Below are 16033 nucleotides of genomic sequence, written 5' to 3'. Positions count from 1 at the left end.
TATTATTTTTATTTAAATATAATATTAAATAAAATTATGGATAGAGATGAGTTTTATTAAGTTTAAATTGAAAAAATTAATAAAATCGAATAAAATGAAAATTTTAGTTTGATTTATTAATTAATTTAATTTGATACGATTATAATATTTTTAAAATTTAATTTAATTAATTCGATTTCTAAAAGTAAAAATATTGTCAAAATCGAATTCAATCAATATATTTTATTTAATAGATATACTTTCTTTTAAGTTAGCTATTGGCTGATGGTTAAGGGCTTATCAAACATCTCCAAGACTAGAGTTTGATTCCCCTGTTGCAACAAATCTCTTCTCTTCCTTTTTCTTTCTAAATATACTGCAGCGATTTTAAACTCGTTATAATATTCATAAATTTTATTTATTTATATTTATTATAAATTTAAATTATAATAAAAAAATTAATTATAATGATTTAAATATAAAAAATAATAAGAATTTTAAAATTTAAATTTATTATGTAATATTTTAATATTATTCTAATAATTTAATATTTAATATATTTTCTAAATTAAATAAATTTATTATTTAAATTATTTAATTTTTATTTTTATTTTTTAATAAATCGAATGATACTGTTATTTATTTTAAAAAAAATATTACATTATTTTATTTTTTAATATTATAAAATGAAAATTTAAAATTAATATAGTGAATTTTTTTAACTTTCTATAAAAATAGAGAATGAAATTTATTGATTTTTGATATTATGATTTATCACTATAATTTATAATTTTTTACTTTAAAATTAAATATATTATTAATAATTAAAACAACACTATATTATCTAAAAATTTTATATTATCAAATTATCACTTTAATAATTATAATTTTTATATTTTAATATTTTCAATAAAAATTGAATTGTCATTATCAGATGACTTAATTATATTATCGTTTATTATTCTATAATTTTTTTTAATTTTAAATTTTTATTTAGTAATTTAATATTATCAAAATTAAATTTATTTTAATAATATTATCTTAATTTTGATATTTTTATTTATTAATGTACATAACCAAAATTTAAATATTTATTTATAATAAATATAATTTTTCATTTTAATATTCAAATATAATAAATATAATTCATAAAAAATATCAACAAAAGGTTTTATAGAGAAATTCTTAAAATTGTTAATTGTATATAGCTCTATTAATAATGATATTAATATCTTTAAATTTACATGATAAGGTAATTAATGAAAAATATATTTTTTAATTTTAAAAAAGAAAACGTTACAAGAAATATATATTTAGAGTTTCGATTATAGGATAATTCTTTTTAATAATATAATTATATATTTAATTAATTATAATTATATTTTTTATAAAATAAAATTTATATTCAAATAGAAAATATTTTAGTTAATTAAATTAAAAATATAATTACAATTACCAAATTTAACTATATTTATTATTAAAAATTTCAATATTTCTTTCTCTTCTCATTTTTATAAAGCTATTTCACTTTATTTTTTTTATTAATTATATTTTATTAAATAAAATAATTCAAATCTATTAATTTCAAATAAATATTTAAAATAATTTATCACATTAAATAATATATGGTCAAAATATAAAATTTTAGCAAATTTACCATTTATAAACGTTTTCAATTTTAAATTAAAAAAAAATGTAATTATTCTTTCTTTCTTAAATTAAAAAATTATATATATTTTTTAAAATGACAATTTATATGAACATTATTTAAAATATTTGAAATATTAAATTAAATATAAATAAAAATAAAATCGATCTAATAGAAAAAAAATTATAAAATTAAAGATTGCTTTACCTTTTAAATTTTATTTAAATAAATACGTATTAAAAATTATAAAATCAAAAATTACTTTACCTTTTAAATTTTATTTAAATAAATACATAAAAATATAAATTATAAAATTTATAAAATTATTAAATTAAAATAAGAAAAACTCTACACATATAAAAAATTTAAGTCTAACAATGGAGAGACTATAAATACAATTGAATCATGAGAGTTTGAAGATATGCTTAGAACTTAAAAAGTTAATAGTGTGAGTTTAATAGCATTAGAGAAGAAAATAATTGTATGTAAATATATAATATCTCTCCAAAATATTTATAACCAATTTCATGCCGATGTATAATATTTTCGAATAAATTTTATTTAATTTAAATTCAATTTATTTTATAATAGTTTTTTTATTTGCTTACGAGAATAAATAACAATCAAATTATAAATTTTACTAATTATTATTTTATGAGAATTAATTATATTTAAATAAATAATAATTATCTGTTATTATTTTAATATTGTGATAATTATTTTTGATATTTTTAAATAATGTTTAAATTTATTATTTTAATAATTGTATATAAAAATTTTAATTTTTTTAATTATCATATATATATATATATACCTATAAATTCAATAGTAAATATGCTCAAAATTTAATATTATTATATTATATATTTTAAAAAATAATATAAAAAATATCCTATTGTATTTACAGTTCTATTTATACAATAACTCTAATTAAATTTAGAATATAATAATGATATGCTACTATAAGAGGTTTAAACTACAAATATCATTATTTATTTAATTAATTAATTGTCAATAAATAAACCTTCTCTATGTATATTTATAAAAATATTTAACTTAATATTTTTGCAAATATTTAAAAATTTATTTTTATATTTATTTTATTATACAGTATAAATTTTACATAATATTAAATAGTTTATACTTCTACCTATATATATATATATATAATATTTATATATATAAATATATATAATATAAATAATAAAATTACCATCTAATTTATATCCTTATTTTAAAAAATTTAATGTTATTATATTTATATATATTTTTAAAAATTTTTTTAATATTATTATTTATTTAAAAAAATAAAAATATCAACTATTTAAATAATTAAATATTATTATAAATAATTTAAAAACTTAAAGATATTATAGAAAACCCATCATTCCACCTCTTTTCACTTTATATATAGTATAAATAACACTAACTTTTCATCTGGACCATTCATTATGAAATGATCTCAGCCACTCAATTAATGTTATATATTCATCACTAACTCCAATCCCTAGCCACCCTCTTATTTTCTTCTTGAAATTTACCAATCCTTCAAGCATAGCCACAACTCCTCCCTCAAATGGTTGTCGCTCCTTGTCTACCCATTGGTCGGTGGCAGCAACCATTTTGTGGCGGTCATTTATTTCAGCCCAGCGTCAGAGCTTCCTTTCTTCTCATCTTGGTTTAGCGACAATTATCCCATCTTCCATCAATGTCCCCTTCAGGTCTCGACTGGACCTTCCTCCTATCCGACGAACTCCTCTAAATTTAAATTAATTATTTTAAATTAAAATTTATTTAAATTAGGTTAGGTTATGCTACGATAGATACTTCGCAAATTTTGTGGGAATATGAGATAGAAAAAGAAATATATAATATTTAACTTAAAAATTACTAAATAATTTAGATTGAATCGATTTTTATTCTAAAAAAAAGAAATTATTTTAATTAAATAAAAAAATTTAAAAATTATTTGTATTAATTTGACCGTTATAAAAGTGATATGAAGCGGTTAGTCTTGGACTTTACAACAGATTTGGATCGGACCTAACTTTTATATTTTAATTATTATTTTTAGATATTTTGGGTATTTTTATAATTTTGCACATTAGGATTTTGTTTCTATTATAAATAGTTCCCCTTGGCTATTAGAAAGACATTTTTCAAATTCCTTGAAACTCCTAACAGAGTCTAAATAGTCATTTATCAGATTGGTATCAGAGCAAAATTCGACCATGGCAGATAACCAAGAGGTGCAACTTGCTGCGATTGAGGCATCTTTGGCAGAATTGAGGGAGATGATCAGACAGCTGACCCTGCAGCAGGGAATCCACCAATCCGCCGCCGCTGCACATCCCCATGTGGCCGCCAATCCTGTGGCTGCCATTCCTATGGCCGCCAATCCTGTGGTCGTCAATCCTATGCCCGCAAATCCCCAACAGAACTATCAGGAAGGTTACAGGATCATGGTAGACCTTCAAAACTTTTTTGGTTCGTTAGATATTGAATCTGTTCTTGATTGGCTGGCAGAGGTTGAACGCTTCTTTGAAATTATGAACGTGAAAGAGGAGCGCAAGGTTCCAATTGTGGCCTATAAGTTGAAAGGGGGAGCAGCAGCTTGGTGGAATTCGATTCAAAACAAACGCTATCGGAAGAGGCTAGAGCCCATACGAAACTGGGTGCTGATGAAGTAGATGTTTGAACAACAGTTCTTGCCTAGCGATCACGCTCAGGTCTTATACAACCGGTATCATGACTGTGTACAAGGGAACCGAAGGGTGGATGAGTATACCGAGGAGTTTTTAAGACTGCAGGCGAGATGTGAAAACTGTGAGAACGAGGCCCAACAGGTTGCTCATTATCAGAGGGGGCTGAATCACGAAATTCGTTGTATGATGGGAGTAGCAGCGATTTTCACCTTGGCAGACGCTATTGAGATGGCAAAAAGGGCAGAAGAGCGTGTTGATTGGCAGCCACGACAGCAGCAGTACAACCGAAATTTCAATTACAGAAATTCTGGTTCAACAGGGACGCAGCAATATAGAGGCAACTACAGCGGGCAGCCTTCTAAGGTTGTAAACTCTGGCAACCCGCCGAATACCATGGAAGAAAGGAGAGACAGTAAGGGCAAGGCAGTCACTACTACAACAGACAAAGGAGGCAGGACCAATCCTTATCAGAAGCCAACGGGAGACATATGTTACCGGTGCAGGCAATCTGGTCATCGATCGAATAATTGTCCAGAATGTAGAGGAGTTAATACTGACCGCTGGCAGGTTAATATAGTTGAGCAGGTGGCTGAAACTGACGAGGAAGAGGATGACGATGACGGATCTATTGCTGGTTCTAAAGATGGAGAGGTCACCTATGTGGTGAAAAAGATCTTATGCTCAACAAAATAGGAGAACGAGACACAAAGGAGGAAGATTTTCCAGGCAAAGTGTCGAGTAGGAGAGGCAATTTGCAGGCTAATTATAGATAGCTGCAGTTGTGAGAATCTGATAGCTAAGCAGTTGGTGGAAAAATTACAGTTGCCTACACAGCCTCACCTCTCACCATACAAAGTCGGATGGATTAAGGAAGGACCGACAATTGAGGTCAACAGAATCTGCAGCGTGCCTATCTCAATCGGTAAATCTTATACTGAACTGTTAATTGTGATGTTGTAGATATGGATTGCTATGGTATTTTGCTAGGTCGCCCGTGGCAATTCGACGTTGATGCTTTGCATAAAGGGAAGGAGAATTCATACATGTTCACGTGGAATCAAAAGAAGATTACTATCTTGCCTTCTGATTCTGCGAAACATTCTAAGGTGGAAAGGAAGCATACTGTTGCTGTTTCTACGGGAGTGCAGAAGCTATCAGGCGCAGTTGAGAAATCTGGAGGCACACTAGCTTTATTGGTGAGAGCAAAAGGTACAATGGAGGATGCACCATTTTTACCACCGCCCGTTAAAGAGTTGTTGAAGGAGTTTCCTAAGATAGTGGAGGAATCATCCGAGCTTCCATCCCTGCGGGATATCCAACATCAGATTGATCTCATTCCTGGATCAAAATTACCGAATCTGCCTTATTACAAGATGAGTCCAAAGGAGAGTGAAATCCTCCAAGAACAGGTGGAAGAATTACTGAAGAAGGGGCATATTCGGGAGAGCATTAGCCCCTGCGGAGTACCTACCCTATTAGTTCCAAAGAAAGATGGAACTTGGAGAATGTGCGTGGATAGCAGGGCCATCAACAAAATTACAGTTCAATATCAATTTCCTATCCAATGATTGGATGACATGCTGGATCAGCTATCCGGGGCTAAAGTATTTTCTAAAATCGACCTCAAAAGTGGCTATCACCAAGTTCGGATCAAGGAGGGAGATGAATGGAATACTGCCTTCAAGACTAAGGAAGGCTTGTATGAGTGGTTGGTTATGCCCTTTGATTTAACAAATGCACTTAGCACTTTTATGCGACTCATGAACCAGGTTTTGCGTCCTTTCTTACGCAAATTTGTGGTTGTTTATTTTGATGACATTTTGATATTTAGTCGCAGTGAGGAAGAACATCTACAGCATCTCCGTCAAGTCATGATGGCCCTACAAGAAAGTGAGCTGATTATTAATCTTAAGAAGTGCATCTATATGACGGAGTGCGTTCTGTTCCTGGGATTCATTGTTAGTGCAGAGGATACATGTTGATGAGACGAAGGTAGAAGCAATACGGAATTGGCCCATCCCCAAAACTATTTCTGAAGTTCGCAGCTTTCATGGCCTTGCCACTTTCTACCGACGGTTTATCAGAAATTTCAGCAGCATCGTTGCCCCTATCACAGATTGCTTGAAGAAAGAGAGAGTGCAGAAATTTGCATGGACTGAAGCTGCCAACAAGAGCTTTGAAGAGATTAAAGATAAGCTTACTTCTGCCCCTATTCTTGCTCTACCTGATTTTGATAAACTGTTTGAGATTGAATGTGATGCTTGTGGAGTTGGGATTGGAGGAGTATTGTCACAGTCTAAAAGGCCTATTGCCTTCTTTAGTGAGAAACTGAATGAAGTTAGAAAGAAGTGGTCTACTTATGAGTAGGAACTATATGCAGTATTCCGGGCTTTTAAAACTTGGGAGCAGTATTTGATGGGACGAGAATTTATTATTCACACAGATCATCAGTCTCTGATCCATTTTAAAACTAAAAAACATGTGAATAAGATGCATGCCCAATGGGCAGCTTACTTTGGAGCCTTTCATTATGTCATCAAACATAAGGCTGGCCATAGTAATAAGGTGGCAGATGCTTTGAGTAGGAGGGCTGCTCTGTTGATTACAGTTAATCAGGAGGTTGTAGGTTTTGAATTCCTGAAGGATTTGTATGCTACAGATGATGATTTTGCTGATATATGGGCTAGAGTCCAGACTCACCAGCCTACTGATGGGTTCTTGATACATGATGACTTTCTTTTTAAGGAGAACAGGTTATGCATCCCTCGATCTTCCTTGCGGAAAAAGTTGATTTGCGAGATCCATGGAGGAGGTTTGAGTGGTGATTTGGGGCGTGACAAGACTATTGCTGGGTTGGAGGAGCGTTTTTACTGGCCTCAATTAAAAAAGGATACAGGTCGGATGGTTCAGAAGTGCCCAGTGTGTCAAACTCAGAAGGGACATTCGCAGAATACAGGCTTATACACTCCACTGCCTATTCCAGCCTATCCTTGGGAGGACTTACCTATGGATTTTATTCTTGGTCTTCCACGTACTCAACTTGGATCTGATTCCATTTTTGTTGTTGTTGATAGGTTCTCTAAAATGGCGCATTTCATTCTCTGTAAGAAAACTAATGATGCTTCTCATGTAGCAAAACTGTTTTTCCAGGAGATTGTTCGCTTACATGGTGTCCTCAAGACCATTACTTCTGATAGAGATGTGAAGTTTCTAGCTCACTTTTGGGTGACTTTATGGAAACGTTTTGGGACTGAACTTCGATACAGCAGTGCTGCCCATCCCCAAACTGATGGACAAACTGAAGTCGTGAACCGAACGCTTGGCAATCTTCTACGATGCATCTGTAGTAACAAGAAAACTGCTTGGGATCTTGCTCTTGCCCAAGCAGAATTTGCTTACAATAGTGCGATTCACAGCTCCACAAAGATGTCACCGTTTGCTATTGTGCACAGAAAAGTCCCAGCGCATACAGTTGATCTTATCGCACTTCCCACAGGTTATCACAACAGTCTTGCAGCAAGCAACCTGGCAAAGCAGCACATGGATATTTTCAAGCAAGTACAACAATGCCTTATGGAAGCCAATGATAAATACAAAGCTACAGCTAATAAACATAGGCGTTTCAAATCCTTCAATGTCGGTGATCAAGTTATGGTGTATTTACGCAAGAAACGTGGTGGAGGACAGAAAAAGCTGGATGCCAAGAAGATTGGTCCATTTCGGATCATTCAGAAGATTAATGACAATGCCTATGTTCTTGACCTCCCATATGAGATGAAAATTTTCAAGACGTTTAACGTGGCAGATCTATTTCAGTACTATCCTGCTGAAGACAATTCGAGGTCGAGTTCTTTACAAGTGGAAAGGAATGATATGGAGCAGTTAGTCTTGGACTTTACAACAAATTTGGACCGGACCTAACTTTTGTATTTTAATTATTATTTTTGGATATTTTGGATATTTTCATAATTTTGCACATTAGAGTTTTATTTCTATTATAAATAGCCCCCTTGGCTATTAGAAAAACACTTTTCAATTTTTGAGAAATTTCAATAAAATTTTTAGTCTTTTATCTTATCTTTTCTCTCATTTCGTCTTAACCAAATGATATTGGTTGAAAAAACATCTCGCTTTTGTTTTAACATGTATTAGCTTTTTGAATTTGAGAGAATAGTTGATATTCGATGGTTGATGCTCGAAGGTTGATGCATTCTGTCTCAAGTTCTTCGCTCGTGGTTTTGAGTTCAAGTATCCTTGCTCGTGGTTTTGAGTTTATGGGTACAACTGTAATTCTGGGTTCATGCATGTTTTTATAGGTATTTATAATGATTTGTGATTTTGATTTATGAATGCATTTTTGGGTTTATGCAGTTTATTTATTTTCATTCAGATATGTGGTGTGAATTCTATCTTGTAATCCTTTTGATTGGTTTGAGTTTATAGATTGCAGTATATATGGATTTCAGCAGTATGGGTTTAGCTTTGTAAATTACAATTATATTGATCAAATTAAATCAAATCAAATCAGAAATCGATTCAATTTAAATTAATTTTTATTTAAAATCAATTTGATTTAATTTTTATAAATATTAAAATTTTAATTTTTAATTTATTTGATTCGATATAAATCGAACCAATTAAATGCTAACTTTAAAAAAGCAAATCTAAAGGAAAGAAACCGACTTTTTTAAGCACAGATAATTTGTGACCATCGCAAATAAAGGTAAGACCATAGCAAAACTTCCTTATATAAAATGGGAATTAACCAAAAATATTTATAATCTCATTTGAAAGGGGAGGAAGTAAACTCATATTCGAGAGGGAGGAAGCCGTCTTTACTCCATAGCACAGAACCAGCCGTGAAGACCAACAAAAACGAAATCAATTTGATTTAATTTTTATAAATATTAAAATTTTAATTTTTAATTTATTTGATTCGATATAAATCGAACCAATTAAATGCTAACTTTAAAAAAGCAAATCTAAAGGAAAGAAACCGACTTTTTTAAGCACAGATAATTTGTGACCATCGCAAATAAAGGTAAGACCATAGCAAAACTTCCTTATATAAAATGGGAATTAACCAAAAATATTTATAATCTCATTTGAAAGGGGAGGAAGTAAACTCATATTCGAGAGGGAGGAAGCCGTCTTTACTCCATAGCACAGAACCAGCCGTGAAGACCAACAAAAACGAAGGCAAGAAGAAAAGCTAAAGACTAGAGAGAGTTTTTCTCTCTGAAAAACTTAGAGAGAGAACAAACCTTTGCCATCTTTAAGATTGGTTACTAGCTGAAGACAGTCAGATGTAATGTTTACAAAAACTTGTCCTCTGTTTAGTGAGATGCCATCCATTAAATTGTTATCAAACTCGAATGCTTTTCCACCGTGCCATGTTCTTTTGATTTGTCAATTGCCAAATCAAATTGTTTCGCTGTCCATTCAGATTTTTCATCCCTTTAAATATGATTTCTTAGAAGATGGCAAAACATTTCATGGAATGAATATTTCTCTTTTCATATAAATTAAATGTCAATATACTTAAAGCATTACATTTTTTTTATTATATTCTCCACTCATGTTATTTTATTGAAAAGCACATATTATTAAATTATTTTTAAAATTAATGCATTTTACTTCTTTTCAATATAAATATATTAGTAAGTTAATACATAAACTAAAACATAGAAAAGTAATCAATAATTTAGTACGAACAAAAATACATCTATCGTACATAAAGATTGTCTAATATATTTTGTTGTTTCATTAATTTCTAATTTTCATATCTCTTTAATCTGAATAATTAATTTTTAATTTTATGTTATTATAATATATAGTCTATTTATTTAAAATTTATATTTTAGTTTTCATGAGCAGTATAAATTTTATGCAAGGATTTAGTATACCACTTCTATGTTGCTAGTTTAAATAATAGAATTCGTATTATGAAATATATATAATAACTAAAATTATAATTCTGCAACACTTGTACTCTAGACATTTTGTTATATTTTTTTAAAATGATTAAAAACAAATTATAGTTTGATATTAAAAATTAAATAATTGCATAATGAAACTAACATAACGTAGTTAATAAAGAAGATCAAGGATTAAAAAGTTTAAATAGACTTATTAGGAAATATATAAAGCATGTGTAAGTACCAAATATCAAAATTTTTCAGGAATCAGCTTTATTATAGACATACACATATGCAGATGGAGCCCATCAAGAAGAATTTGTATGTAGTGACCGCATTAAAGGAACTGGCATGTAATGCTCAACTAAACGGCAGCTTGCAGGGATTCCTGAGCTATTTCTAGTGCCTCCTCAACTGAAGATGCTTTCTGAAGCTTGGATTTATCAACACTAGGTTGGCTCCTGGCAAGTTTCGGAAGGAGTTGAAATTCCTGAAACACCATAAATCAACATTAGCAAAGTAAAATTTTGTAGAATTTACCAAGAAAAGGAAAGAGAGCAAAAACAATGGGGCAGCGGGTTCCCTCTTTCGTTGGGGGAAAAAGAGAAAAATAACTAGAAAGAAAGAAGAAATTTGCTGGACACTCGTCCCAATTGCCAAGTCTAAATGGGTTCGAAAGCATACCTCAGGACTTCCACTTTCAAGTAAAACTCCTTTCAGTTTACCTGTTGGGAAGCAAGAATTAACCAAATTACCTCTCTGCAAATGACAAATAACCATCTCTGCAGTATTGTGAATGGTGTGTGTGTGTGTGTGTGTGTGTGTGAGAGAGAGAGAGAGAGAGAGAGAGAGAGAGAGAGAGAGAGGACTTGATTTATATTACCAGAATCCATCCAGAAAGTCGCAATCTTAGGGTCAAAATTTCCAATCTCTATTGTCTCTCCAACTTCAAAATTAGACAGATAATAGTGAGTTTAAATAATCACAAAATGTATTGGCACAAGAACGAATCATATAACTCTTAATTGTACCATTGTCTCCAAAAAACTGCCACCATATTTTTCTTGGGCTCCCTTCATACTCAAATACCCTTGAATAGAAGTATGGGAGATAATCATATCTGGACATGAAGCAGTATATCAACATAAAACAAGCAACAGATCTTAAACCCAAGAATTTAATCACTATAGAGAAGATTACAACTCACACCGTAGTCTGAGCAGTAAGTAATGCTTTAACACAATGCTGTGCTGATCTACGAGCATGGTCTACATGTTCAACTCTAGCTGTACGGTTATACATCTGCATAGGTAAACCACAGGTACTTTAAAACTATCAAAATAAATAAAAAGGACCAAAGCTTATTTCTGATGTGTATACCTTTAATGGGAATGCTGCGACATCTCCAATTGCAAAAATTCCAGGTATATTTGTCCTGAACAGACCATCTACCTGAGATTAAAAAAGCGTATGTGTTCACTCACTCTATCCATAAATGTTCCAATAAATAAGGTGGGAGCACCTTACAAACTATAGGCAATCCAAATTTCATCATGCTTGTTAATTAATGCCATGGTAATACAATACTGATGAGTTCAATTGATTCAGTTGAATTAACACATTTGATCCAGAAATAGTAAACTGCAATTATAACAGTATAGTGCATCAATGATTATTTTACAAAATCATGGTTTATTGAGAGTTGACATAGAATATCAATATTAAATTTTTCTAAAGACTGGATCACAGATGTTCTTTTTTCACTTGCAAAGATGAGTCTACAGTTTTAAGAGTTGAGACGCAAAAATATTTGTTGTGAGCTCACCTGTATTCCACCAACAGTGGCATTCAAATTCAACCCAACTTTTTCGAAGGGACCGACAGCTGGCTTTGCTCCAATACCAATTATTACCTGCAAAATAAATTAAAAGGGAAGAGACACGTTGTTATTTGCTTCAAGTCTTTTTGGCTGAGAAAAAAGAGAACCCTTCTTCTTGAGTCCTTGACCCCTAATTAGGAAACAAGTCTTGAAAATTTCCAGTATGTGTCAGAAACTAAATTTAAAATATGAATGAATATAGAAATAGAAGTAATATGAATAAGTATAGAGGTAATAAGAAAAGAAGCTTTAGACTTGCCGTGTCTGCTTCTATGATAGATCCATCTTCAAGTTTAACAGAAGCTACTCGTCCATCTGAACCAGCTTCCAAGTTTTTTATAGAGGTACCCTGGCCAGAGATACAGGAAAATCACAAATACCTGGGTTAAGGCCATAATCAAATATTGGTCCATAAGCCAGAATAAAACTATTAATGTGCATTCAGAGAGAGATAGTGAATACCTTTAAGAATTTGACACCGTTCTCTTTGTATAATTCTTCATATCTATAAGCAAGTGAAGGAGTGAATAACCTTTGCAAAAGATGCTTCTCTGGAAAAATGATCTATTCCAACCAAAAAAAAAAAAGAAAGAAAGAATGTGCAAGTCAGATTGAACCTTGATAAGCACATTAGATCCACTAGAAATAGCTACCATAAGCAAACACAAGTGTCAAGCCCAACCCCAGTTGTTAGGCTAACAATCCACTTCGGCTTAGGTCATGATATGCTGCATTAAGGTCATGCAAACAAATCAATATTTATGGTAGAATAGTGATAAAAGAATCTAAGTTTTAGAAAGCAGGATTTTGTGGTGCATCATTTATCAATTCTTTGGTGTTCACCCATCACAAGGAGAGAAATTGGGAGGGGTGGGGGGGGGGGGGGTGATCACATTTTCTTGTAGAATTGCAGAAGTCATGTGCTTCAGATTTAGAGCACCCACTTCATGCAAAAATGTTTGAGTATAGCATGCTCTGTAGATTTATGCCCCCCCACGACTCAGATTTGACAGAACCATAACAGAGGTTAATCACTCATCATCAAAGAGGAAGAGAAGGCTTAAGATTTAATGTTATTTTACATTCAGAGAGAAGAACTATAAAATCAATCCATTTCCCAAGCGTCACATGCTATAGTTTGTTACGAAATTTTCAAGGCATTGTCCAACTCATAAGTGAAGACTATTCCCCATAGCAGTTCATGTAAAAGATGCAATATAAAATGGATTGATTGGACAACAGATTAAACAAATATAAAATGGATCAAGTCTGGAGGACAATCATCAAACAAGCAAAGAAATAAGATTTTAAAATAACATAGATGAAGAAAATTCAGAATTCTCTACTTTCAAGAAAATCATATTAATGAGTAGTCAAAACTATCAAAAGCTCTGTGATTATCATTATCATGAATACATACTGTAGTATCAAGTTTCCAACCAACAGCTGCTGCAGCAACCTCCATACCAATGTAACCACCACCAACCACCACTACCTTCCGTGCTTTCTCCTGTACCAAAATGGAAATTTATTTTAGCAACAAACACTAAACAATCTTAAAAAATAAGTAACATTTGACAAAGATATGCAGTCCATGACATATAAATTCAGGAGTTTGATTTCCATACTCAACTCAACCGAGTTTTAAAGCTTAAATAAAGGCTTTGAATATTATCATTATGAAATAAGGAAAAAGTACAATAGGAGGCTTTGGAAACATAAAAAGCAGGTTTTTAACAAGAAATTATCAAATTATAATGCATAAATGAAAGTAAATTACCAAAGATGATATTAGTGCATCAGCATCTGCCACATCCCTGATGTAGTGAACCCCAGGTAAATTTCCTCCAATTTTCTCCGGAAATCTAACCAAGACATTAGAGAAATCAAGTTTTCCATAGGACGACACCGTAACCAGACACTAGATGAAAAAAATATTAAGGTACCTTGATGCTGTACATCCTGTAGCGATGATTAGAGTTCCATACTTGAGAACCCTGCCTGAATTCGTTGCAAGTGTTTGCTTCTCAATATCAACGCTTGTCACTGGATCTTCATACAACATCTCATGAAGGAAACCAAAGACAGAAGAGTAAGTGGCATTATATATACCAATGCAGCTATTAAATTATGAAGCCAACAATCACAACCGTGAAACTAGGAAGGTCACATGTCAGTGAGTCAATCTTTCCTGCATTGCTTGCCATCAATTCATAAGAAAATTCTTCGTAAACCTCTCCACACAATATCCATAGTAAAAATATCCCGTAAATATTTGATGTACTTAATGCAACCAAGAAAGTAATAAGCATGTTCAGAAGAACCAGTTGTTTAGAAGGGGGAAAAAAGAATAAAAGAGTACCTCAATCCCTTTCTCTTTATACCAGTCTGGAGTTTGCCTTTCGCCACCAGATCCAACACAAGTATGAAATCCCTACCATAATTAAATTCAGAACATGAAAATTAAGACTCCAGACAGAAATGAACATTTGAATGGAACAAAACACAATGATCCTCAAGATAAAAGAAGACCGAAACTGAATCAAATAGTGAAGTTGCTAAGGTAAAATTTTTGGCTCACAGTTCATAAGAAGTAATTTACACCGAATGGACATTTCTAAGTATAAAAAGTAAATAAATAAATAAAATGCCGCAAAAAATTCAAGTCAAAACACCAGCAAAATAGCCTAAGTAAGCAGCATAATTCCTACAGGCAAGCGTGCTGGCTTCTTATCTAGAGGAAACAAGTATCCCTTAGTTAAAGCTGGTCGCTCATAGGGAGCATGAGGCTGCAACCACAAAAAAAAAAAAAAAAGGAATCAAGCTCAAATTCAGCATTTAACATTTTCACTTTGGAAGTCCAAATAAATAAATAAACCACCTCCTTAGTCACAATACAGAGCCTCCCATCGGCCATTCCGTGCTCGACAAAAGTCCGCGCAGCATATCCCGCCGCATTCCCGCCACCAACAATCACATACCTACACCAATGGGGAAAAAATTTTAAGAAAATCATAAATAATAACTCACAACACAGAATATAAATGCGTGAAAGAAAAATTGCACAGACTCTCGATTCTCATTTGAGAAGGCGGATGAGGCGACAACGTAGTTCCGGTAGACAGTTCGATATCCGACAGTAGGAGTGTGAAAACTTCGATTGAGAGAAGAAGAGTATGGAGAGCAGAGAGATAGACCGTGCTTGAGAGAGAGCGAATTGGATATGGTGGCCATGAGTTTCCACACTGTAAAGAAATCAGAAGCTAGGGCTTAAATACAGCAGCGCTTGGATCTTAGTGAGAGTGAGAGATATAGAGGGAAAGGGAGATGAACCTGCAGACATTTTGCAGATGCTGTAGATATGAGGTGATTTTGAGACTGAATTAATTAATTAATTAAAATAAATAAAAATGATTGAGAGAGCGTTCTTTTTTGGCTCTGGAAGACGCTGAAGGGTCGAGGCTTCATAATTTTGAATGGGAAAAAAGGCAAGCGAGTGAATGTGTGTGTTTGCGTGCAATTGGTCAATAGAGGCAAAAGGGGATTGCTTCTTTCTGGGCCATCTGGTGAAGGAGTTATCCAGATGATGAGTTTGGAGTTCAGTAGCGTCCATCCGCCATTGGAGGCTGTTACTTCAGAACATTTTGTTACATGAGCCAACCACCAACTGACCACACAAGTTGTCTTTTAAAAGCTATGAAACCCCATATTTTTAGAAAATTTGTCAGTTTATTCTATTTTAAAATCACTAAATCAACATGTTTTCCAATTTTGTAAAATTATATTATATAATATTTTATAACTTCTTATTTGAAATTAAATATTTTACAAAAATTTAATTTTTTTTTTTATTATGCATGTAGAGATACATTGGCCAAAAACAGAGGTTGCAGAGAATACTTGT

The 16033-nt window shown here is 32.0% G+C and overlaps 1 protein-coding gene across 1 annotated transcript; it reads right to left on the bottom strand.

Annotated features, from left to right (window-relative positions):
- Nucleotides 1-10442: 10442 nt before the first annotated feature.
- On the bottom strand, nt 10443-15782 carry LOC110629838 (monodehydroascorbate reductase, chloroplastic/mitochondrial). Its single transcript, XM_021776996.2, has 17 exons — nt 15463-15782; nt 15200-15374; nt 15011-15110; nt 14841-14918; nt 14492-14563; nt 14076-14194; nt 13910-13994; nt 13550-13639; nt 12592-12693; nt 12389-12478; nt 12076-12162; nt 11631-11702; nt 11458-11552; nt 11282-11370; nt 11134-11196; nt 10935-10975; nt 10443-10740 (listed from the first exon to the last, which is right to left on the bottom strand). The coding sequence occupies exons 1-17, from the start codon at nt 15470-15472 to the stop codon at nt 10615-10617; spliced, it is 1494 nt and encodes a 497-aa protein (XP_021632688.1). The 5' UTR covers nt 15473-15782; the 3' UTR covers nt 10443-10614.
- Between the last annotated feature and the right edge of the window lie 251 nt (nt 15783-16033).

Source organism: Manihot esculenta, chromosome 1 (genome assembly GCF_001659605.2).
Source record: "Manihot esculenta cultivar AM560-2 chromosome 1, M.esculenta_v8, whole genome shotgun sequence".
Taxonomy (NCBI): Eukaryota; Viridiplantae; Streptophyta; class Magnoliopsida; order Malpighiales; family Euphorbiaceae; genus Manihot; species Manihot esculenta.
Note: the sequence above shows the minus strand (reverse complement) of the source record. Positions and strands in the feature narration are given on the sequence as shown.

What these genes read in the sequence shown, in the direction of transcription:
- LOC110629838 (XM_021776996.2), bottom strand. An exon ending in TTCTCAAATGAGAATCGAGA is followed by an intron (nt 15,111 to 15,199) that starts GTCTGTGCAATT and finishes CCATTGGTGTAG; the next exon opens with GTATGTGATTGTTGGTGGCG. An exon ending in GTTGGAAACTTGATACTACA is followed by an intron (nt 12,694 to 13,549) that starts GTATGTATTCAT and finishes TGGTTGGAATAG; the next exon opens with ATCATTTTTCCAGAGAAGCA.